We start from the raw sequence: 24,094 nt of genomic DNA, 5'->3' as shown, positions 1-24,094 counted from the left end.
TAACTGTACTCTACTGTCCTGTCCTATACTATAACTGTACTCTACTGTCCTGTCCTATACTATAACTGTACTCTACTGTTCTGTCCTATACTATAACTGTACTCTACTGTTCTGTACTATACTATAACCGTCCTCTACTGTCCTGTCCTATACTATAACCGTCCTCTACTGTCCTGTCCTATACTATAACCATACTCTACTGTCCTGTCCTATACTATAACTGTACTCTACTGTCCTGTACTACACTATAACCGTCCTCTACTGTCCTGTCCTATACTATAACTGTACTCTACTGTCCTGTCCTATACTATAACTTTACTCTACTGTCCTGTCCTATACTATAACCATACTCTACTGTCCTGTCCTATACTATAACTGTACTCTACTGTCCTGTCCTATACTATAACTGTACTCTACTGTTCTGTCCTATACTATAACTGTACTCTACTGTTCTGTACTATACTATAACCGTCCTCTACTGTCCTGTCCTATACTCTAACCGTCCTCTACTGTCCTGTCCTATACTATAACCATACTCTACTGTCCTGTCCTATACTATAACTGTACTCTACTGTCCTGTACTACACTATAACCATACTCTACTGTCCTGTCCTATATTATAACCGTACTCTACTGTCCTGTCCTATACTATAACTGTACTCTACTGTTCTGTACTATACTCACAGGGAAGAGCTTGGCAGAGGACTGGTTACAGGCCATGGAGATGGGAGCGGTGCTGTAGAGAGAGTTGAGAACCTCTCCACTGAAGGAGTCCCAGGACAAAGTGGAGAACTGGTCCGTCACACTGGTCTGACCACAGCTACACGCATCACCACCCTGGAACCTGAGAGGAGGAGAGGGGAGGGGGAGGGGAGGGAGGAAGGTGAGGTGGGGGGAGAGGGAAAGAGGGGGAGGATGAGAGGACAGTGAAGGAGGGTGAAGTAGGGAGAGAGGGGGAATAAGAGGGGGAGGAGGAGAGGACAGTGAAAGAGGGTGAGATAGGGGGAGGGAGGAGGGTGCATGGGGGGGGACATTGAGACATTGAATGTCCAAGCATGGTCATGCTCATGCTCATGTTAGTACTCCCTCGTAGACAGAGCTTGTTGTAAAAACAAATAAGGAGCATACGGAGAACCAGGTTTATGTGAATGAATGTGGAGTGGGAGGTAGATCATCTATGAAAGAACTGGAATCTATCAAATACCATTACCTGCATCCTTTCTAATCCCATTTATTACTGTGCCTTCAGAAAGTATTCAGACCCCTTAACTTTTTCCTCATTTTGTTACGTTACAGCCTTATTCTAAAATTGATTAAATACAAAACACAAAATACAAAAGCAATCTACACACAATACCCCATAATGACAAAGCAAAAACAGGTTTTTAGATTTTCTGCAAATGTATTAAAAATAAAAAACAGAAATGTACGTAAGTATTCAGACCCTTTGCTATGAGACTCAAAATTGAGCTCAGGTGCATCCTGTTTCCATTGATCATCCTTGAGATGTTTCCACAATTTGATTGGAGTCCACTTGTGGTAATTCAATTGATTGGAAAGGCTCACACCTGTCCATATAAGTTCCCACAGTTGACATCGCATGTCAGAGCAAAAACCAAGCCATGAGGTCAAGTGAATTGTCCGTAGATCTCCAAGATAGGATTGTGGGAAGGGTACCAACAATTTCTGCAGCATAGAAGGTCCCCAAGAACACAGTGGCCTTCATCATTCTTAAATGGAAGAAGTTTGGAACCACCAAGACTCTTCCTAGAGCAGGCCGCCTGGCCAAACTGAGAAATCAGGGGAGAAGCGTCTTGGTCGGGGAGGTGACCAAGAACCTGATGGTCACTCTGTCAGAGCTCTAGAGTTCCTCTGTGGAGATGGGAGAACATTCCAGAAGAAAAGCCATCTCTGCAGCACTTGACCAGTCAGGCCTTTATGGTAATGTGGCCAGACGGAAGCCACTCCTCAGTAAACGGCACATGACAGCCCGCTTGGAGTTTTCCAAAAGGCACCTAAAGACTATCAGACCATGAGAAACAAGATTCTCTGGTCTGATGAAACCAAGATTTAACTCTTTGGCCTGAATGCCAAGTGTCACGTCTGGAGGAAACCTGGAACCATCCCTACGGTGAAGCATGGTGGTGGCAGCATCATGCTATGATGGTATGGGGATCTTTTTCAGGGGCAGGGACACTAGTCAGGATCGAGGGAAAGATGAACGGAGCAAATTACAGAGAGATCCTTGATGAAAACCTGCTTCAGAGCTTGGTTCACGTTCCAACAGGACAACGACCCTAAGCACACAGCCAAGACAATGCAGGAGTGTCTTCGGGACAAGTCTATGAATGTCCTTGAGTTGCCCAGCCAGAGCTTGGACTTGAACCCGATCGAACATCTCTGAAGAGACCTGAAAATAGCAGTGCAGCAACACTCCCCATCCAACCTGACAGAGCTTGAGAGGATCATTAGAGAAGAATGGGAGAAAATCCACAAATACAGGTGTGCCAAGCTTGTACATCATACCCAAGAAGACTGGAGGCTGTAATCACTGCCAAATGTGCTTCAACAAAGTACTGAGTAAAGGGTCTGAATACTTATGTAAATGTGATATTTCAGTTTTTTTATTTATTAATTAGTAAAAAAAATGTACAACTGTTTTTATTTTGTCATTCTGGGGTATTGTGTTCAGATTGATGAGGGGGAAAAATGTATTCAATTTCAGAATTAGGCTGTAACCTAACAAAATGTGGACAAAGTCAAGGGGTCTGAATACTTTCCGAATGCGCTGTATGCACTGAGTGTACAAAACATTAAAAACTATTTTCTTGACATAGACTGACGAGGTGAACCCAGGTGAAAGCTATGATCTATTATTGATGTAAATTGTTAAATCCACCAATCAGTGAAGATGAAAGGGAGGAGACATGTTAAAGAAGCATTTTCATGACTTGAGACAAATCGAGACATGGATTCAGAGGACAATGGGCAAGACAAAAGATTTAAGCGCCTTTGAACAGGGTATGGTAGTCACTGCCAGTCGCACTGGTTTGAGTGTGTCAAGAACTGCAACGCTGCTGGGTTTTTCAATCTCAACAGTGTCCCGTGTATCAAGAATGTTTCACTACCCAAAGGATATCCAGCCAATGGCAGGCCAGTGGTCGAAAATGGGTTATTAATGAGAACAAAGGAGGCTGACACATTGTGCAGAGCAATAGAAGGGCTACAGTTAGTCAACTGACAGTCCAACATTGGTGCCCAAAGAGCCATTAAATAATGCAAACTTGTTGTACCTTGACATGAATGGGGTAATGGCAGCCGACGACCGTATAGAGTTCCACATCTTTCAGGAAAAAACAAGAAACTGCGGTTGCAGTGGGCTATGGAACATAAACACTTGAGAATTGGAAAAACATTGGCTGGTCCGATGAATCCCACTTCCTGCTGTTTCACGCTTAACTAGAGTATGGACAAAACCCAGAGTACATGCATCCATCATGCCACGTGTCAACATTTCAGGCTGGTACCCAGGGTCGGGGAGTAACGGACTACATGTAAGGGATTACCAAAAAAACGGTAACTGTAATCTGTTACATTACCCGCAACATTTATTTGATCAGATTACCGATACTTTTGAAGAACTAGTCTGAGAAATGGCTTTTTCTTTGCAGCATCCCGGAGTCGCCTCTTCAATGTTGACAGTGGCCTTCATCAAACACATTGAGACTAGTGTTTTGTAGGTAGTGTTTAATGAAGCTGCCAGTTGAGGACTTGTGAGGCGTCTTGTTTCTCTAACTAGACACTCTAATGTACTTGTCCTCTTGCTCAGTTGTGCACCGGCCCTCCCACTCCTCTTTCTATTCTGGTTAGGGCCAGTTTGTGCTGTTCTGGGAGTAGTACACAGCGATGTATGAGATCTTCAGTTTCTTGGCAATTTCTCACATGGAATAGCCTTCGTATCTCAGAACAAGAATAGACTGACAAGTTTCAGAAGAAAGATCTTTGTTTCTTGCCATTTTGAGCCTGTAATCGAACCCACAAATGCTGATGCTCCAGATAGTCAACTAGTCTAAAGAAGGCCAGTTGTATTGCTTCTGTAATCAGAACACCAGTTTCCAGCTGTGCTAACATAATTGGTAAAGGGTTTTCTAATGATCAATTAGCCTTTTAAAATGATAAACTTGGATTAGCTAACACAACGTGCCATTGGAACACAGGAGAGGTTTCTGATAATGGATCTCTGTACACCTATGTAGATATTCCATAAGAAATCAGACTTTTCCAGCTACAATAGTCCTTTACAACATTAACAATGTCTTCACTTGTATTTCAGATCAATTTGATGTTATTTAATTGGACAAAAACATTTGCTTTTCTTCCAAAAACCAGGTCTAAGTGACCCCAAACTTTGAACGGTAGTGTATATCCACTGATTCTTGAAGAATATAACTTAAATGCCTCATGAGCTTAGTTCAATTGACACATTCCATGAGAACCCGAAATATAAGCTTGTTTATATGCAATGTTTATAAGTATTGTAAATGTAAACAAACACTGTATAGCCTCATAACACGGTTAAAACAATAATGTTGATATCATGGATGGCCAGTCCTTGCATCCATAGCTCTGTCTATTAACCTCAGAGTTGTTACATTTCTCCAGGCCCATCCCTCAGCTTTTTACCAAAATAGAGGCGGGTCAACTGTTTTGTTATTGTTTCATCTGTGAATTTGCACTTTAAACAGCTGCATATTATCAATATATCAAAGTGTCACCAACAAAAAGGTAAACAATAGGCCTTTGGCAAATGCAGAATATGGCATTCATTTTTCACATGTAAATAGCAGTTTTCAGTAGTGCTCAAAGCATGTCATTCCATGAGCGCAAAATCCTAAACAACAGAGTAGGGCTGGCTAATATGTCCTTAGTTTAGGGGTCATGCTCAGGTAAAACAGTTTGGCTAATCTATACTTCCATATTTCCAAGTCCTATTCTTGAAGATCAAGGGTTATAAAAGTAGACCGTCATTGTAAATAAGAATTTGTTCTTAACTGACTTGCCTAGTTAAATAAATAAATACAAATCAAATGCATTTATTGGAATGACTAAACTTCTGATAGACTTCGGTTTTTAATGTAAAGATATAATTTAATCATATTATTATGTGTGGTAGAAAGTGATGGGTTAGAAGAAGACTACATAACCAACCCATAAAGTAAAAGTTTAAATCCATGTATGGCCAGCTGTGTAAACTTTAACATGGATTTATCCTGCAATATATGTCATTCAATTGGGAAATTGCTTTTTTGTCTTCTTCTAATGCCTCTTAAGATTAAGAGGAAAGTCGTCTAAAAGTAACGGAATGTAATCAGATTATGTTACTGAGTTTGGTTAATCCAAAAGTTACGTCACTGATTACAATTTTGGACGGTTAACTAGTACCTGTAACAGATTACATTTAGAAAGTAACCTACCCAATCCTGCTGGTACCAGGTGGTGGTGTGGGGTGTGTTTTCATGGCGCACATTGGGCTCCGTGATAAAAGTGGAGCAACGTTTGAAAGCCACAGGATACATCATTGTCAACCAGGTGCACCCCTTCATGGCAGCAGTGTACAAAAATATATTTCTTCAGCAGGATAATGATCCTTGACACAAGGTTAGGATTGTCCAGGAATGGATTCATAAACATGACAGTGAATTCAGCTTACTGCAGTGGCCTTCCCAGTCACCAGATCTCAATCCAACTGAGCATCTGTGGGATGAGATGGAATGAGCTGTTCGGAGTAGAAATCCACTACCAGCCATCTTGACACAACTGTGGGAAGCATTGGAGTCAACATGGGCCAACGTCCCTATGGAATGCTTTCGACACCTTGTAGACTCCATGCCCCAATGACTTGGTGGAAAACATTACAATTCAATATAAATTCAGTAAGTATTCACACCCCTTGACTTCTTCCACATGTTGGTTGTATTACAGCCTGAATTTAAAATGGATAAAATGTCGATTGTGTGTCACTGGTCTACACACAATAACCCTTATTTCAAAGTGGAATTTTGAAATAAGTTTTTCATTTTTAGAAATGAACTACAAATAACTGAGCACGAAACTGAAATAGCTTGATTCAATAAGTATTCAACCCCTTTTTTAGGGCAAGCCTATTTAAGTTCAGGAGTAAAAATTCACTCATTCTTTGTGCAATAATAGTGTTTAACATGATTTTTACCTCATCTCTGTACCCCAAATACAATTATCTGTAAGATCCGTCAGTCGAGAAGTGAATAAAATATAAAAAATACGCATCCTTTTGGCAATAAGGCACTAAAGTAAAACTGCAAAAAATGTAGCAAAGAAATTAACTTTATGTCCTGAATACAAAGCGTGGTGGTGGCTGCATCATGTTATGGGTATGCTTTTCATCGACAAGGACAAGCAAGTTTTAAAAGGTAAAAAATAAATGTAATAGGGCTAAGCACAGGCAAAATCACAGACACTGGGAGACAAATGTACCTTTCCGCAGGACAATAAGCTAAAACACAAGGCAAACTATAAACTGGAGTTGCTTACCAAGATGACGTTAAATGTTCCTGAGTGGCCTAGTTACAGTTTTGACATAAATCGGCCTGAAAATCTATGGCAAGACTTGAAAATGGCTGTCTAGCAATGATCAACAAGCAATTTGACAGAGCTTGAAAAATTTTCAAAGAATAATGTGCAAATATTGTACAATCCAAATTAGAGACTTACCCAGAAAGACTCACAGCTGTAATCACTGCCAAAGCTGATTCTAACATATATTGACTCAAGGGTGTGAATACTTATGTAAATGAGATATTTCTGTATTTCATTTTCAATACAATGTCTAAAACCATTTTTTTACTTTTTCATTATGGGGTATTGTGTGTAGATGGGTGAGATGTTTTGTTTAAAGCAGGCTGTATCACAACAAAATGTGGAATAAGTGTATACAGTGCCTTCAGAAGTATTCAGACCCCTTGACATTTCCACATTTTGTTACATTACAGCCTTATTCTAAAAAATAAAATAAACATGTAAATGCTCATCAATCTACACACAATACCCCATAATGCCAAAGCAAAAACAGGTTTTATAAATGTTTGCTAATTTATTAAAAATGAAAAACAGAAATATAACATTTACATAACTATTCAGACCCTTTACTCAGTACTTTGTTGAAGCAGCCTTGAACAGTGATTACGGCCTCGAGTCTTCTTGGGTATGACGCTACAAGCTTGGCACACCTGTATTTGGGGAGTTTCTCCCATTCTTCTCTGCAGATCCTCTCAAGCTTTGTCAGGTTGGATGGGTGCGCATTGCTGCACAGCTATTTTCAGGTCTCACCGGAAATGTTCAATCATGTTTGGTATTTGGTATTTTATTAGGATCCCCATTAGCTGTTGCAAAAGCAGCAGAATCTCTCTGTACTTTGCTCTGTTCATCTTTCCCTCGATCCTAACTAGTCTCCCAGTGCCTGCCCCTGAAAAACATCCTCACAGCATGACGCTGCCACCACCATGCTTCACCGTAGGGATGGTGCCAGGTATCCTCCAGACGTGATGCTTGGCATTCAGGCCAAATAGTTTAATTTTGGTTTCATCAGGCCAGAGAATCTTGTTTCTCATGGTTTGAGAGTCTTTCGGTGCCTTTTGGCAAACTCCAAGTGGGCTGTCATGTGCCTTTTACTGAGGAGCGGCTTCAGTCTGGCCACTCTACCTAAAGGCCTGATTGGTAGAGTGCTGCAGAGATGGTTGTCCTTCTGGAATGTTCTTCCATCTCCACAGAGGAACACTAGACATCTGTCAGAGTGACCATCGGGTTCTTGGTCACCTCCCTGATCAAGCTCTAGGAAGAGTCTTGCTGGTTCCAAACTTCTTCCATTTCAGAATGATGGAGGCCACTGTGTTCTTGGGGACCTTAAATGCTGCAGACATTTTTTGGAGCCCTTCCCCAGATCTGTGCCTAGACATAATCCTGTCTTGGAGCTCTACGGACAATTCCTTTGACCTCATAGCTTGGTTTTTGCTCTGACATGTACTGTCAACTGTGGGACCTTACATGGACAGGTGTGTGCTTTTCCAAATCATGTCCAATCAATTGAATTTACCACACGTGGACTCCAATCGAGTGTTAGAAACATCTCAAAGATTATCAATAGAAACAGGATGCACCTGAGCTCAATTTCGAGTCTCATAGCAAAGGGTCTGAATAGTTATGTAAATAAGGTTTTTATGTATTTATGTGTAATAATTTTGCCAAAATTTCTAAAAACTGTTTTAGCTTTGTCATTGAGGGGTATTGTGTTTAGATTGGTGAGGATACATTTTTTTAAATACATTTTAGAAAAAGGCTATAACGTAACAAAATTTGGAAAAGGTCAAGGGGTCTGAATACTTTCTGAAGGCACTGTATATAGTTTATATCCTAATCGTACTGGATTCCAATTATATTGGCCAATCAACCAATCACTCTAATCTTAATTCCAACCCTCAGATGTCTACAGACTAACCATCTTTACCCATTTACTCTCTCCTTTTGCAATACATCCCTCTATTTTACTGTGATGTCTTATGAGGGTCACGAACCTCTATATTCCGTACCATTTCTATTGAGATTTCCCTGAAAATACATACTTTACCTAAGAGTATAATCATATTTCCTTTTGATTGTGGATTTTCAGATCTCCTAACAATACTGTTTGTAGGTCCATCTGAACACAGACATTATGACTTCATAACCACCGAAGGACAGTACCAAGAGAAATGATCCATTCATTCTGTTTCCTCGTGGCAGTCTGCACTGTCTGACTGTTCAATGCCCCATGTATAGATGTTTTTATTGTTTTGTGACGATAATTTATTAATTGTGTTTAAATTTAATAATACAGATTGATGCGTACAGGGTAGCCTAGTGGTTAGAGCGTTGGACTAGCAACCGGAACGTTGCAAGTTCAAACCCCCGAGCTGACAAGGTACAAATCTGTCGTTCTGCCCCTGAACAGGCAGTTAACCTACTGTTCCTAGGCTGTCATTGAAAATAAGAATATGTTCTTAATAACCTCTTGAGCTTACTTGAGACGCAGACGTCCCACCTAGAGCTCTAGAAATGCACATGCGCGACGCTACACGCTAATAGTATTAGTTAAAACGCAAACGTTCATTAAAATACACATGTTTGGTATTGAAATAAAGCTAGTCATTGTGAATCTAGCCACCGTGTCAGATTTTTAAAATGCTTTTCGGCGAAAGCATGAGAAGCTATTATCTGATAGCATGCAACACCCCAAAAGACCCGTAGGGGATGTAAACAAAAGAATTAGCATAGTCGGCGCTACACAAACCGCACAATAAAATATAAAACATTAATTACCTTTGACCATCTTCTTTCTTTGCACACCTTGATGTCCCATAATCAATACTGGGTCTTTTTTGGATTAAATCGGTCCATATATAGCCTAGATATCGATCTATGAAGACTGTGTGGAAAACGGAAAAAAAGAGCGTTTCATAACGTAACGTCATTTTTTAAAAGTTAAAAATTCGACGATAAACTTTCACAAAACACTTCGAAATACCTTTCTAATGCAACTTTAGGTATAACTACACGTTAATAAGCTATAAAAATCATCAGGAGGCGATGTAAATTCGATAGCCTGCCGTGTGGAAAAATGTCCGGAAAAACACAGAGACAATGCCTCGGGTCGGTGGTCGGAGAGAATCGGTTCCCTTTGGTCGGATCTACCAAGAATCAATTCAGATTCAAATGAGGAGACTCTATACACCCTGTGGAAGCTGTAGGTACTGCAAGCTCGGCCTCATATATTACGGTTCACCTTTAACAATTCATGGGAGTGGCGCATGGATATTTTTTCCCATCTCCAGTGATCAGATTTTCCTGCGCTTTTCGATGAAACAGACGTTCTGTTATAGTCACAGCCGTGATTTAAACAGTTTTGGAAACGTCTGAGTGTTTTCTATCCACACATACTAATCATATGCATATACTATATTCCTGGCCTGAGTAGCAGGACGCCAAAATGTTGCGCGATTTTTAACAGAATTTCCGAAAAAGTAGGGGGGAAGCTTAAACCCCCGAGCTGACAAGGTACAAATCTGTCGTTCTGCCCCTGAACAGGCAGTTAACCTACTGTTCCTAGGCTGTCATTGAAAATAAGAATATGTTCTTAACTGACTTGCCTAGTTAAATAAAGGAAAAAAAATAAACATTGCTGTTTTTGTATATCAGTTCATAAACACGATGCCATGGTATTGGGACATCACAAATCTGTTACCAAACACTGAGTTTTATGTGACATAGTTGTCACACCTCTTGACCTTGTGTTGGTGATTGTTTTATATAAGGAATGGAATGAGCAGTTTTCTTCTGCTGGTTCGTGTGAAGTCTGTGTGAGTGGATTTCATCTGCTGAACAATAACAGCTGTTTGATGAGGAGAATATTGATTGTTCTCCAGAGATTGATTTTCTAATGGTAGCTGAGTCAGCAAAAAACGGAAATGAAGATGCAGTGTGTGTTTGGTTAAAGATGACAGCTAGCTCTTCTTAATAAAGAGGATGGGTGTTACCTGCAAATGAAGCTATCCTGTGCGTGTGTTACCTGCCGATGAAGCTACAGTACTGTGTGTGTGTGTGTGTGTGTGTGTGTGTGTGTGTGTGTGTGTGTGTGTGTGTGCGCGAGTGCCCGCCCACTCCCCCAAGTTGGTGTGCCCATCACAGGAGGTTGGTGGCACCTTAATTGGGGAGGATGGGCTCATGGCTGGAGCAGAATTAGTGGAATCGTATCAAAAACACCAGGGAATTGTATCAAACACATGCCATTTCATTCACTTCATTCCAGACATTATTATGAGCCGTCATCCCCTTTACCAGTCTTCTGTGGTGCCCATGTACTGTATATTACCTGTTGATGAAGCTGAAGTACTTCTGCAGGTATCCAGGGTCAATGTTACTCTTACAGAGTTCTAGTTGAGTTCTGGGGTAGTAGTGTACATAGTTCACACACATCTCCTCCATGATCCCAAAGCCTCCCTGGATTAAAATGAGGAGAGAGAGACAGAGCGAAAGATAGGGAGAGAGGGGGAAAAAGGGGGAGAGAAAGACAGGGAGAGAGAGGAAGGGAGAGGGAGAGAGAGAGAGACAGTGAGAGAGAGAGAGAGAGAGAGAGAGGGAGGAGTCAGGTTCCTGGGTTTAGCTCCATGCCTTCATCATAACCCCAGAAACAGCTAGCTCAGGCATCACTGAGGACAGTGTGTGAGTTTTAAAAAAACATCCTTACCCCAGGATACTTAATCTGCTGACTATCATTCCTTACCCCAGTATACTTCATCTGCTGACTATCATTCCTTACCCCATGATACTTCAACTGCTGACTATCATTCCTTACCCCAGGATACTTCATCTGCTGACTATCATTCCTTACCCCAGGATACTTCATCTGCTGACTATCATTCCTTACCCCAGGATACTTCATCTGCTGACTATCATTCCTTACCCCAGGATACTTCAACTGGTGACTATCATTCCTTACCCCAGGATACTTCAACTGGTGACTATCATTCCTTACCCCAGGATACTTCAACTGCTGACTATCATTCCTTGCCCCAGGATACTTCAAATGGTGACTATCATTCCTTACCCCAGGATACTTCATCTGCTGACTATCATTCCTTACCCCAGGATACTTCAACTGCTGACTATCATTCCTTACCCCAGGATACTTCAACTGCTGACTATCATTCCTTACCCCAGGATACTTCAACTGGTGACTATCATTCCTTACCCCAGGATACTTCATCTGCTGACTATCATTCCTTACCCCAGGATACTTCAACTGGTGACTATCATTCCTTACCCCAGGATACTTCAACTGGTGACTATCATTCCTTACCCCAGGATACTTCAACTGGTGACTATCATTCCTTACCCCAGGACACTTCAACTGCTGACTATCATTCCTTACCCCAGGATACTTCAACTGGTGACTATCATTCCTTACCCCAGGATACTTCAACTGGTAACTATCATTCCTTACCCCAGGATACTTCAACTGGTGACTATCATTCCTTACCCCAGGATACTTCAACTGGTGGCTATCATTCCTTACCCCAGGATACTTCAACTGGTGGCTATCATTCCTTACCCCAGGATACTTCAACTGGTGACTATCATTCCTTACCCCAGGATACTTCAACTGGTGACTATCATTCCTTACCCCAGGATACTTCAACTGGTGACTATCCAGGAAAATAAAGAAAAAGCAGCTCTCCCTTGCTGGGTAAATCTGATAGATTTATTGACAGGACAAGAAAACAATCAGCTTACATTTCCGCATCAATCGTTTTCTTCAGAGCTTTGAGTAGAAAAAGGGTGGGAGGCACCTATATATCCTCCCAGGGGAGTGTCCCGATCATTATGTCAATCAATACTGTCAGTAGTAGCAACTACACAGGTTATTCAAGCAAGAGTATGATCATCAGTCAAGATTCCTCCCATACATTCTAGACTTCTCCCATACATTCCAGACCCCTCCCCATACATATACATTCCAGACCCCTCCCCTACATTCCAGACCACTCCCCATACATATACATTCCAGACACCTCCCATACATTCCAGACCCCTCCCATACATATACATTCCAGACCCCTACCATACATTCCAGACCCCTCCCCATACATATACATTCCAGACCCCTCCCATAAATATACATTCCAGACCCCTCCCATACATATACATTCCAGACCCCTCCCATACATATACATTCCAGACCCCTCCCATACATATACATTCCAGACCCATCCCTATACATATACATTCCAGACCCCTCCCCATACATATACATTCCAGACTCCTCCCATACATTCCTGACTCCTCCATATACATTCCAGACTCCTCCCATACATTCCAGACCCCCTCCCATACATTTCAGACCCCTCCCCATACATATACATTCCAGACCCCGCCCATACATTCCAGACTCCTCCCCATACATATACATTCCAGACCCCTCCCATACATTCCAGACCCCTCCCATACATATACATTCCAGACCCCTCCCATACATATACATTCCAGACCCCTCCCATACATATACATTCCAGACCCCTACCATACATTCCAGACCCCTCCCCATACATATACATTCCAGACCCCTCCCATACATTCCAGACCCCTCCCATACATATACATTCCAGACCCCTCCCATACATATACATTCCAGACCCCTCCCATACATATACATTCCAGACCCCTACCATACATTCCAGACCCCTCCCCATACATATACATTCCAGACCCCTCCCAAACATATACATTCCAGACCCCTCCCATACATATACATTCCAGACTCCTCCCATACATATACATTCCAGACCCCTCCCATACATATACATTCCAGACCCCTCCCATACATATACATTCCAGACCCCTCCCATACATATACATTCCAGACCCCTACCATACATTCCAGACCCCTCCCCATACATATACATTCCAGACTCCTCCTATACATTCCAGACCCCTCCCATACATATACATTCCAGACCCCTCCCACACATATACATTCCAGACCCATCCCCATGCATATACATTCCAGACCCCTCCCCATACATATACATTCCAGACTCCTCCTATACAATCCAGACCCATCCCTATACATATACATTCCAGACCCCTCCCACACATATACATTCCAGACCCATCCCTATACATATACATTGTGTACCCCTCCCACACATATACATTCCAGACCCATCCCCATACATATTTACATTCCAGACTTCTCCTATGCATTCCAGACCCATCCCTATACATATACATTCCAGACTCCTTCCTATACATTCCAGACTCCTCCCATACATTCCAGACCCCTCCTAATCATTCCAGACTCCTCCTAATCATTCCAGACTCCTCCTAATCATTCCAGACTCCTCAACATACATATACATTCCAGACTCTTTCCTATACATATACATTCCAGACTCCTCCCCACACATATACATTCCAGACTCCTCCCATACATTCCAGACCCCTCCCCACACATATACATTCCAGACTCCTCCCATACATTCCAGACCCCTCCCCATACCTATACTTTCCAGACTCCTCCCATACATATACATTCCAGACTCCTCCCATGCATTCCAGACCCCTCCCCATACATATACATTCCAGACTCCTCCCATGCTTTCCAGACCCCTCCCCATACATATACATTCCAGACTCCTCCCATACATTCCAGACTCCTCCCATACATTCCAGACCCCTCCCCATACATATACATTCCAGACCCCTCCCATACATTCCAGACCCTTCCCCATACATATACATTCCAGACCCTTCCCCATACATATACATTCCAGACCCCTCTCATACATTCCAGACACCTCCCATACATTCCAGACCCCTCCCCATGCATATACATTCCAGACACCTCCCATACATTCCAGACCCCTCCCCATACATATACATTCCAGACCCCTCCCATACATTCCAGACCCCTCCCCATACATATACATGCCAGACCCCTCCCCATACATATACATATATATTAATCATCTCGAATCCAAAATTAAATCTAGACTCGGCTTCCTATTTCACAACAAACCCTTCTTCACTCATGCAGCCAAACTGACCATCCTACCGATCCTCGACTTTGGCGATGTCATCTATCTATATCCAGACCCATCCCTATACATATACATTCCAGACTCCTCCTAATCATTCCAGACTCCTCAACATACATATGCATTCCAGACTCCTTCCTATACATTCCAGACTCCTCCCATACATTCCAGACCCCTCTAATCATTCCAGACTCCTCCTAATCATTCCAGACTCCTCAACATACATATACATTCCAGACTCCTTCCTATACATTCAAGACTCCTCCCCACACATATACATTCCAGACTCCTCCCATACATTCCAGACCCCTCCCCAGACATATACATTCCAGACTCCTCCCATACATTCCAGACCCCTCCCCATACCTATACTTTCCAGACTCCTCCCATACATATACATTCCAGACTCCTCCCATGCATTCCAGACCCCTCCCCATACATATACATTCCAGACTCCTCCCATACATTCCAGACCCCTCCCCATACATATACATTCCAGACCCCTCCCATACATTCCAGACCCCTCCCCATACATATACATTCCAGACTCCTCCCATGCATTCCAGACCCCTCCCCATACATATACATTCCAGACCCCTCCCATACATTCCAGACTCCTCCCATACATTCCAGACCCCTCCCCATACATATACATTCCAGACCCCTCTCATACATTCCAGACCCCTCCCCATACATATACATTCCAGACCCCTCCCCATACATATACATTCCAGACCCCTCTCATACATTCCAGACCCCTCCCCATACATATACATTCCAGACACCTCAAATACATTCCAGACCCCTCCCCATACATATACATTCCAGACCCCTCCCATACATTCCAGACCCCTCCCCATACATATACATGCCAGACCCCTCCCCATACATATACATATATATTAAGCATCTCGAATCCAAAATTAAATCTAGAATCGGCTTCCTATTTCACAACAAACCCTTCTTCACTCATGCAGCCAAACTGACCATCCTACCGATCCTCGACTTTGGCGATGTCATCTATCTATATCCAGACCCATCCCTATACATATACATTCCAGACTCCTCCCATGCATTCCAGACCCCTCCCCATACATATACATTCCAGACCCCTCCCATACATTCCAGACTCCTCCCATACATTCCAGACCCCTCCCCATACATATACATTCCAGACCCCTCCCATACATTCCAGACCCCTCCCCATACATATACATTCCCGACCCCTCCCATACATTCCAGACTCTTTCCTATACATTCCAAACCCCTCCCCATAAATATACATTCAGACTCCTCCCATACATATACATTCCAGACCCCTCCCATACATATACATTCCAGACCCCTCCCATACATATACATTCCAGACCCCTCCCATACATTCCAGACCCCTCCCATACATATACATTCCAGACCCCTCCCATACATATACATTCCAGACCCCTCCCATACATATACATTCCAGACCCCTACCATACATTCCAGACCCCTCCCCATACATATACATTCCAGACCCCTCCCATACATTCCAGACCCCTCCCATACATATACATTCCAGACCCCTCCCATACATATACATTCCAGACTCCTCCCATACATATACATTCCAGACCCCTCCCATACATATACATTCCAGACCCCTCCCATACATATACATTCCAGACCCCTCCCATACATATACATTCCAGACCCCTACCATACATTCCAGACCCCTCCCCATACATATACATTCCAGACTCCTCCTATACATTCCAGACCCCTCCCATACATATACATTCCAGACCCCTCCCACACATATACATTCCAGACCCATCCCCATGCATATACATTCCAGACCCCTCCCCATACATATACATTCCAGACTCCTCCTATACAATCCAGACCCATCTCTATACATATACATTCCAGACCCCTCCCACACATATACATTCCAGACCCATCCCTATACATATACATTGTGTACCCCTCCCACACATATACATTCCAGACCCATCCCCATACATATTTACATTCCAGATTTCTCCTATGCATTCCAGACCCATCCCTATACATATACATTCCAGACTCCTTCCTATACATTCCAGACTCCTCCCATACATTCCAGACCCCTCCTAATCATTCCAGACTCCTCCTAATCATTCCAGACTCCTCCTAATCATTCCAGACTCCTCAACATACATATACATTCCAGACTCTTTCCTATACATTCCAGACTCCTCCCCACACATATACATTCCAGACTCCTCCCATACATTCCAGACCCCTCCCCACACATATACATTCCAGACTCCTCCCATACATTCCAGACCCCTCCCCATACCTATACTTTCCAGACTCCTCCCATACATATACATTCCAGACTCCTCCCATGCATTCCAGACCCCTCCCCATACATATACATTCCAGACTCCTCCCATGCTTTCCAGACCCCTCCCCATACATATACATTTCAGCCTCCTCCCATACATTCCAGACCCCTCCCCATACATATACATTCCAGACCCCTCCTCATACATATACATTCCAGACCCCTCCCATACATTCCAGACCCCTCCCCATACATATATATTCCAGACTCCTCCCATGCTTTCCAGACCCCTCCCCATGCATATACATTCCAGACCCCTCCCATACATTCCAGACTCCTCCCATACATTCCAGACCCCTCCCCATACATATACATTCCAGACCCCTCCCATACATTCCAGACCCTTCCCCATACATATACATTCCAGACCCCTCTCATACATTCCAGACCCCTCCCCATACATATGCCTTCCAGACACCTACCATACATTCCAGACACCTCCCCATGCATATACATTCCAGACACCTCCCATACATTCCAGACCCCTCCCCATACATATACATTCCAGACCCCTCCCATACATTCCAGACCCCTCCCCATACATATACATGCCAGACCCCTCCCCATACATATACATATATATTAAGCATCTCGAATCCAAAATTAAATCTAGAATCGGCTTCCTATTTCACAACAAACCCTTCTTCACTCATGCAGCCAAACTGACCATCCTACCGATCCTCGACTTTGGCGATGTCATCTATCTATATCCAGACCCATCCCTATACATATACATTCCAGACTCCTCCTAATCATTCCAGACTCCTCAACATACATATGCATTCCAGACTCCTTCCTATACATTCCAGACTCCTCCCATACATTCCAGACCCCTCTAATCATTCCAGACTCCTCCTAATCATTCCAGACTCCTCAACATACATATACATTCCAGACTCCTTCCTATACATTCCAGACTCCTCCCCACACATATACATTCCAGACTCCTCCCATACATTCCAGACCCCTCCCCAGACATATACATTCCAGACTCCTCCCATACATTCCAGACCCCTCCCCATACCTATACTTTCCAGACTCCTCCCATACATATACATTCCAGACTCCTCCCATGCATTCCAGACCCCTCCCCATACATATACATTCCAGACTCCTCCCATACATTCCAGACCCCTCCCCATACATATACATTCCAGACCCCTCCCATACATTCCAGACCCCTCCCCATACATATACATTCCAGACTCCTCCCATGCATTCCAGACCCCTCCCCATACATATACATTCCAGACCCCTCCCATACATTCCAGACTCCTCCCATACATTCCAGACCCCTCCCCATACATATACATTCCAGACCCCTCCCATACATTCCAGACCCCTCCCCATACATATACATTCCCGACCCCTCCCATACATTCCAGACTCTTTCCTATACATTCCAAACCCCTCCCCATACATATACATTCCAGACTCCTCCCATACATTCCAGACCCCTCCCCATACATATACATTCCAGACCCCTCTCATACATTCCAGACCCCTCCCCATACATATACATTCCAGACCCCTCCCCATACATATACATTCCAGACCCCTCTCATACATTCCAGACCCCTCCCCATACATATACATTCCAGACACCTCCCATACATTCCAGACCCCTCCCCATACATATACATTCCAGACCCCTCCCATACATTCCAGACCCCTCCCCATACATATACATGCCAGACCCCTCCCCATACATATACATATATATTAAGCATCTCAAATCCAAAATTAAATCTAGAATCGGCTTCCTATTTCACAACAAACCCTTCTTCACTCATGCAGCCAAACTGACCATCCTACCGATCCTCGACTTTGGCGATGTCTCCTCCCCATACATATACATTTCAGACTCCTCCACATACATCCCACTTGAATAGCAAAAGACAGATATCAACAAAGGAAAAATGTATTTACCAAAACAGACAGCTGTTCATTCAGACCTTGTGGCTCAATGCAATCTGATTGCAGACGATCCAAAGTATCACTCTCTGTAACAATCTCCTCACTATATTGCAACCTCTGGAGGAAAGAGAAACTTTCTCAATTCCCCGGAATTTCCTCCTTGCCCTTATCGTAACCCCAGAAACACTGAGGACAGTGTGTGAGTATGTGTGTTTATATTTGTGCATGTGTCTGTTCGTGCAATTGTACGTGCGTGAGAGTGATTGTGTGTGTCCACTTCTGTCCACTTCTCTCAGCATCAGAGGAGAGGAGGAGAGAGCATCATCATCATCATCCTCCAGCCCAGAGCCTCCTTCTCACTGTGTCTGACCCCAGATTACTGAGATCTGGGCAGGGCAGTAGAGCCGCTCTGAGCCCTGTCTGTCTGTGGTAGGAGGATATACCCACATTAAACACATTAAGCTGGTTGGCTAAAGTTACTGGATAGATGCTTCGAACACAGCCACTGCTGTGAAGAGCATCGAGACCGTTATGTATCATTATGTATCATGGGTAGATCGTGATTAACTGACTTACTATTCTACAAATAGTATCGAGTTATTTATGAAGGTGATTTGTAGATCAGTCAGTCTAGACTCGCCTTCAAGTGCATGTGTGCATGTATCCGTGTATGCATGTTTGCGGTCTGCATAACCATTTGCTACATTTCATGGCTGCACTTGTAGTGAAAACCAAACATACTCACCACTGTAGGCTGGCTCCTGTCCTCTGTGTTGTATGTACACTTTGTCAAGAGGACGTCCCCCTGTTGGGGACACACACACTCAAATCAGGCAATGTTCTGCCAATGTTTTACACATATCTTCCGAGAGGGTAACAACAAGTTACCATGGTTTACAGAATATTTGCATTGTTCCTCTTTATTTTTAAACAGGCAACTCTGCATCTCTGTTGTTCTGCAGCACAGCAGAGACAGACAGTAGCTGTAGTAGTACTGTGTATCATCTCTGTTGTTCTGCAGAAGATCAGAGACAGACTGTAGCTGTAGTAGTACTGTGTATCATCTTTGTTGTTCTGCAGCAGAGCAGAGACAGACTGTAGCTGTAGTAGTACTGTGTATCATCTCTGTTGTTCTGCAGAAGATCAGAGACAGACTGTAGCTGTAGTAGTACTGTGTATCATCTTTGTTGTTCTGCAGCAGAGCAGAGACAGACTGTAGCTGTAGTAGTACTGTGTATCATCTCTGTTGTTCTGCAGAAGATCAGAGACAGACTGTAGCTGTAGTAGTACTGTGTATCATCTTTGTTGTTCTGCAGCAGAGCAGAGACAGACTGTAGCTGTAGTAGTACTGTGTATCATGTCTGTTGTTCTGCAGCAGAGCAGAGACAGACTGTAGCTGTAGTAGCACTGTGTATCATCTCTGTTGATCTGCAGAAGAGCAGAGGCAGACTGTAGCTGTAGTAGTACTGTGTATCATGTCTGTTGTTCTGCAGCAGAGCAGAGACAGACTGTAGCTGTAGTAGTACTGTGTATCATCTCTGTTGTTCTGCAGCACAGCAGAGACAGACAGTAGCTGTAGTAGTACTGTGTATCATGTCTGTTGTTCTGCAGCAGAGCAGAGACAGACTATAGCTGTAGTAGTACTGTGTATCATCTCTGTTGATCTGCAGAAGAGCAGAGGCAGACTGTAGCTGTAGTAGTACTGTGTATCATCTCTGTTGTTCTCGTCTTGTTTCGCCCTCAGTCATCTTCTCTTCCTCAGGTCTGTAATAGTCCCTTCCTTCTCTCACTGCCCCCGTTCCCTTTACTGAATCTTATTCCAGAGACAAAACCCACCGTACTGTGTGATATCTTATCCCACCTGCTGAGACAGCTGTGACAGTAGAAAGAGGAGCATACTTACAGGCAGCACTGTCACCATCTTCCTCAGCATTCTGATTATCTGCAGGAGGAGACAACAACATTCTCATCGATTTAATTGCTTTCAAAACACAATGATCCAGTGAAAAACATGAGCCAAGAAAAGTTAGTAGAGGTGCTGACTAACGGTGAGTAAACTGTAGGCTATAAAAAATAATAATAAAGAGATTCGCACTCACTCTATACAGTATAAACTCCCAGTAATTGAATTGGTAAAACACCAACAATCCACCTTCATCCTGAAGAAGTCACTGTGATGCTGAAATAAATAAATAACTATAACTATAACTATAATAACTATAATAAATAACTGGCAGCTTGTATATACAGAGTGTAACTCTCTTTATTTATTTTTATAAAACACAATGATCTAGCTGTGATTTCTTGTTTTGATGTTGCTTAAAGTTGTCTTGTATCTAGACTAATCAGAAGATATGAGCTGGATACAAGGAAGAGTGTTGTACAGGCAGGAGGTTAGAAGATACGAGGAAAATAGTTGTAATACATACAGAGAGAGTCTCAATAGAAAGTCTTACATGACACTTCTTTTGTATTGCTAGGTATTACTACACTGTTGGAGCTAGAAACACAAGCATTTCGCTGCACCTGCGATAACATCTACAAATAAAATGGTTTATGTCCCTCGGGGTTGCATCTAGACTATTTAGAGAAAGGATATGAATACAGGTCAGTAGGAGAAAGGATATGAATACAGGTCAGTAGGAGAAAGGATATGAATACTGATCAGTTAGAGAAAGGATATGAATACTGATCAGTTAGAGAAAGGATATGAATACTGATCAGTTAGAGAAAGGATATGAATACAGGTCAGTAGGAGAAAGGATATGAATACAGGTCAGTTAGAGAAAGGATATGAATACTGATCAGTTAGAGAAAGGATATGAATACTGATCAGTTAGAGAAAGGATATGAATACTGATCAGTTAGAGAAAGGATATGAATACTGATCAGTTAGAGAAAGGATATGAATACTGATCAGTTAGAGAAAGGATATGAATACAGGTCAGTCAGAGAAAGGATATGAATACAGGTCAAGGGAGAGTTGTGTTGTTCTGCAGCAGCAAACCAGATGTGTGTGTCTTGCCTCACTGAACCTTGGAGAATTTAGTAGTACCTTGAGAGAGAGAGAGAGCTCTGTGTGCGCTTGTGTATTTGTTGGTGCATACCTGATGTAGCCAGAGGGGTTACCTGATAGTGGGTGCTGAAATGCTTATCCTCCTGTACCACCTTCACCTCTCTTCCACCCCTCACCAGGACCGTCCTCACCCCTCTCCCAGCCAAGTGGGTGTGCAGCTGGGACGCAAAGATGTTGATCCCCCCTGGAGGAAGGGCCTGGTGGAGGTCATGAGAGGAATTGGACACGTTAAGAAAGGTCCATTTGTCACGTTCTGACCATAGTTCTGTTATTTTATTCTTTGTTTTAGTATGGTCAGGGTGTGAGTTGGGGTGGGCAGTCTATGTTTGTTTTTCTATGGGTTTTTTTCTATGTTGGTTTTTGTGTTCGGCCTAGTATGGTTCTCAATCAGAGGCAAGTGTCGTTAGTTGTCTCTGATTGAGAATCATACTTAGGTAGCCTGGGTTTCACTTTTGGTTTGTGGGTGTTTGTTTCCGTGTGAGTGTTTGGGCCACACGGTACTGTTTCGGTTTTGTATATTCACGTCATCTTTTATTGTTTTGATTCAGTGTTCAGTGCTTTCTTTTATTAAAATCATCATGAACACTTAACACGCTGTGCTTTGGTCCGATCCTTCTTCCACCGACGACAACCCTTACAGAAACACCCACCACCAAGAAAGGACCAAGCAGCGTGGTAACAGGCAGCAGCAGCAGGAGAGACAGCAATACCTGGAGAACTGGACTTGGGAGGAAATATTAGACGGCAAGGGACCATGGGAACAGCCGGGAGAATATCGCCGCCCCAAGGCAGAGCTGGAGGCAGCGAAAGCCGAGAGGCGGCATTATGAGGAGCTAGCTCGGCAGCACGGCTGGAAGCCCGAGAGGCAGCCCCAAAAATGTATTGGAGGAGGCACACAGGGAGTGTGGCGAAGCCAGGTAGGAGACCTTCGCCAACTTCCGTGCTTACCGGAGAGAGAGAGTGACCGGGCAGGCACCGTGTTATGCGGTGGAGCGCACGGTGTCCCCGGTGCGTGTGCATAGCCCGGTGCGGTACGTTCCAGCTCCCCGTATCGGCCGGGCTAGAGTGGGCATCGTGCCAGGTGCCATGAAGCCGGCTCTACGCATCTGGTCTCCAGTGCTTCTCCTCGGGCCGAGGTACATGGCATCAGCCTTACGCATGATGTCCCTGGTTCGCCAGCACAGCCCAGTGCGGGCTATTCCACCTCGCTGCACTGGCCTGGCTACGGGGAGCATTCAACCAGGTAAGGTTGGGCAGGCTCGGTGCTCAAGAGCTCCAGTGCGCCTTCACGGTCCGGTCTATCCGGTGCCACCTCCATGTACCAGCCCTCCGGTGGTAGCCCCCCGCACCAGGCTGTCTCTCCATCTTCTCCCTACAGGTACTCCCGCCTGTCCAGCGCTGCCAGAGCCTTCCTCCTGCCCAGCGCTGCCAGAGTCTCCCGTCTGTCCTTAGCTGCCAGAGTCTCCCGTCTGTCCTGAGCTGCCAGAGTCTCCCGTCTGTCCTGAGCCGCCAGAGTCTCCCGCCTGTCCTGAGCCGCCAGAGTCTCCGGCCTGTCCTGAGCCGCCAGAGTCTCCCGCCTGTCCTGAGCCGCCAGAGTCTCCCGCCTGTCCTGAGCCGCCAGAGTCTCCCTCCTGTCCTGAGCCGCCAGAGTCTCCCGCCTGTCCTGAGCCGCCAGAGTCTCCGCCTGTCCTGAGCCGCCAGAGTCTCCCATCTGTCCTGAGCCTCCAGAGTCTCCAGTCTGTCCTGAGCCTCCAGAGACTCCCGTCTGTCCTCATCCGCCAGAGTCTCCCGTCTGTCCTGAGCAGCCAGAGTCTCCCGTCTGTCCTGATCCGCCAGAGCCGCCAGTCTGTCCTGAGCCGCCAGAGTCGCTAGTCTGTCCTGGCCGCCAGAGCCGCCAGTCAGCCAGGAGCCGCCAGAGCCGCCAGTCAGCCAGGAGCCGCCAGAGCCGCCAGCCAGGAGCCGCCAGAGCCGTCAGTCAGCCAGGCGATGCCAGAATCGCCCTTCACTCTGGAGCTGCCGGAGTCTCCCGCCTGTTCGGCGCCGCGGACAGACGCCCACCCAGACCCTCCC

The 24,094-nt window shown here is 44.2% G+C and overlaps 1 protein-coding gene across 1 annotated transcript in view; it reads right to left on the bottom strand.

The window, feature by feature from the left end:
• LOC112257386 (dopamine beta-hydroxylase-like) overlaps positions 1-24,094 on the bottom strand; it is a 61,231-nt gene that overhangs the window by 6,465 nt on the left and 30,672 nt on the right. Inside the window, exons 7-11 of the mRNA XM_024430908.2 lie at positions 22,078-22,221; positions 20,852-20,890; positions 19,694-19,753; positions 10,940-11,067; positions 685-844 (exon numbers count right to left, since the gene is read on the bottom strand). Of these exons, the coding sequence (XP_024286676.2) occupies positions 685-844; positions 10,940-11,067; positions 19,694-19,753; positions 20,852-20,890; positions 22,078-22,221 (531 nt within the window). The remainder of the gene's footprint in view (positions 1-684; positions 845-10,939; positions 11,068-19,693; positions 19,754-20,851; positions 20,891-22,077; positions 22,222-24,094) is intronic.

This window comes from Oncorhynchus tshawytscha, linkage group LG09, assembly GCF_018296145.1.
Source record: "Oncorhynchus tshawytscha isolate Ot180627B linkage group LG09, Otsh_v2.0, whole genome shotgun sequence".
Taxonomy (NCBI): domain Eukaryota; kingdom Metazoa; phylum Chordata; class Actinopteri; order Salmoniformes; family Salmonidae; genus Oncorhynchus; species Oncorhynchus tshawytscha.
Note: the sequence above shows the minus strand (reverse complement) of the source record. Positions and strands in the feature narration are given on the sequence as shown.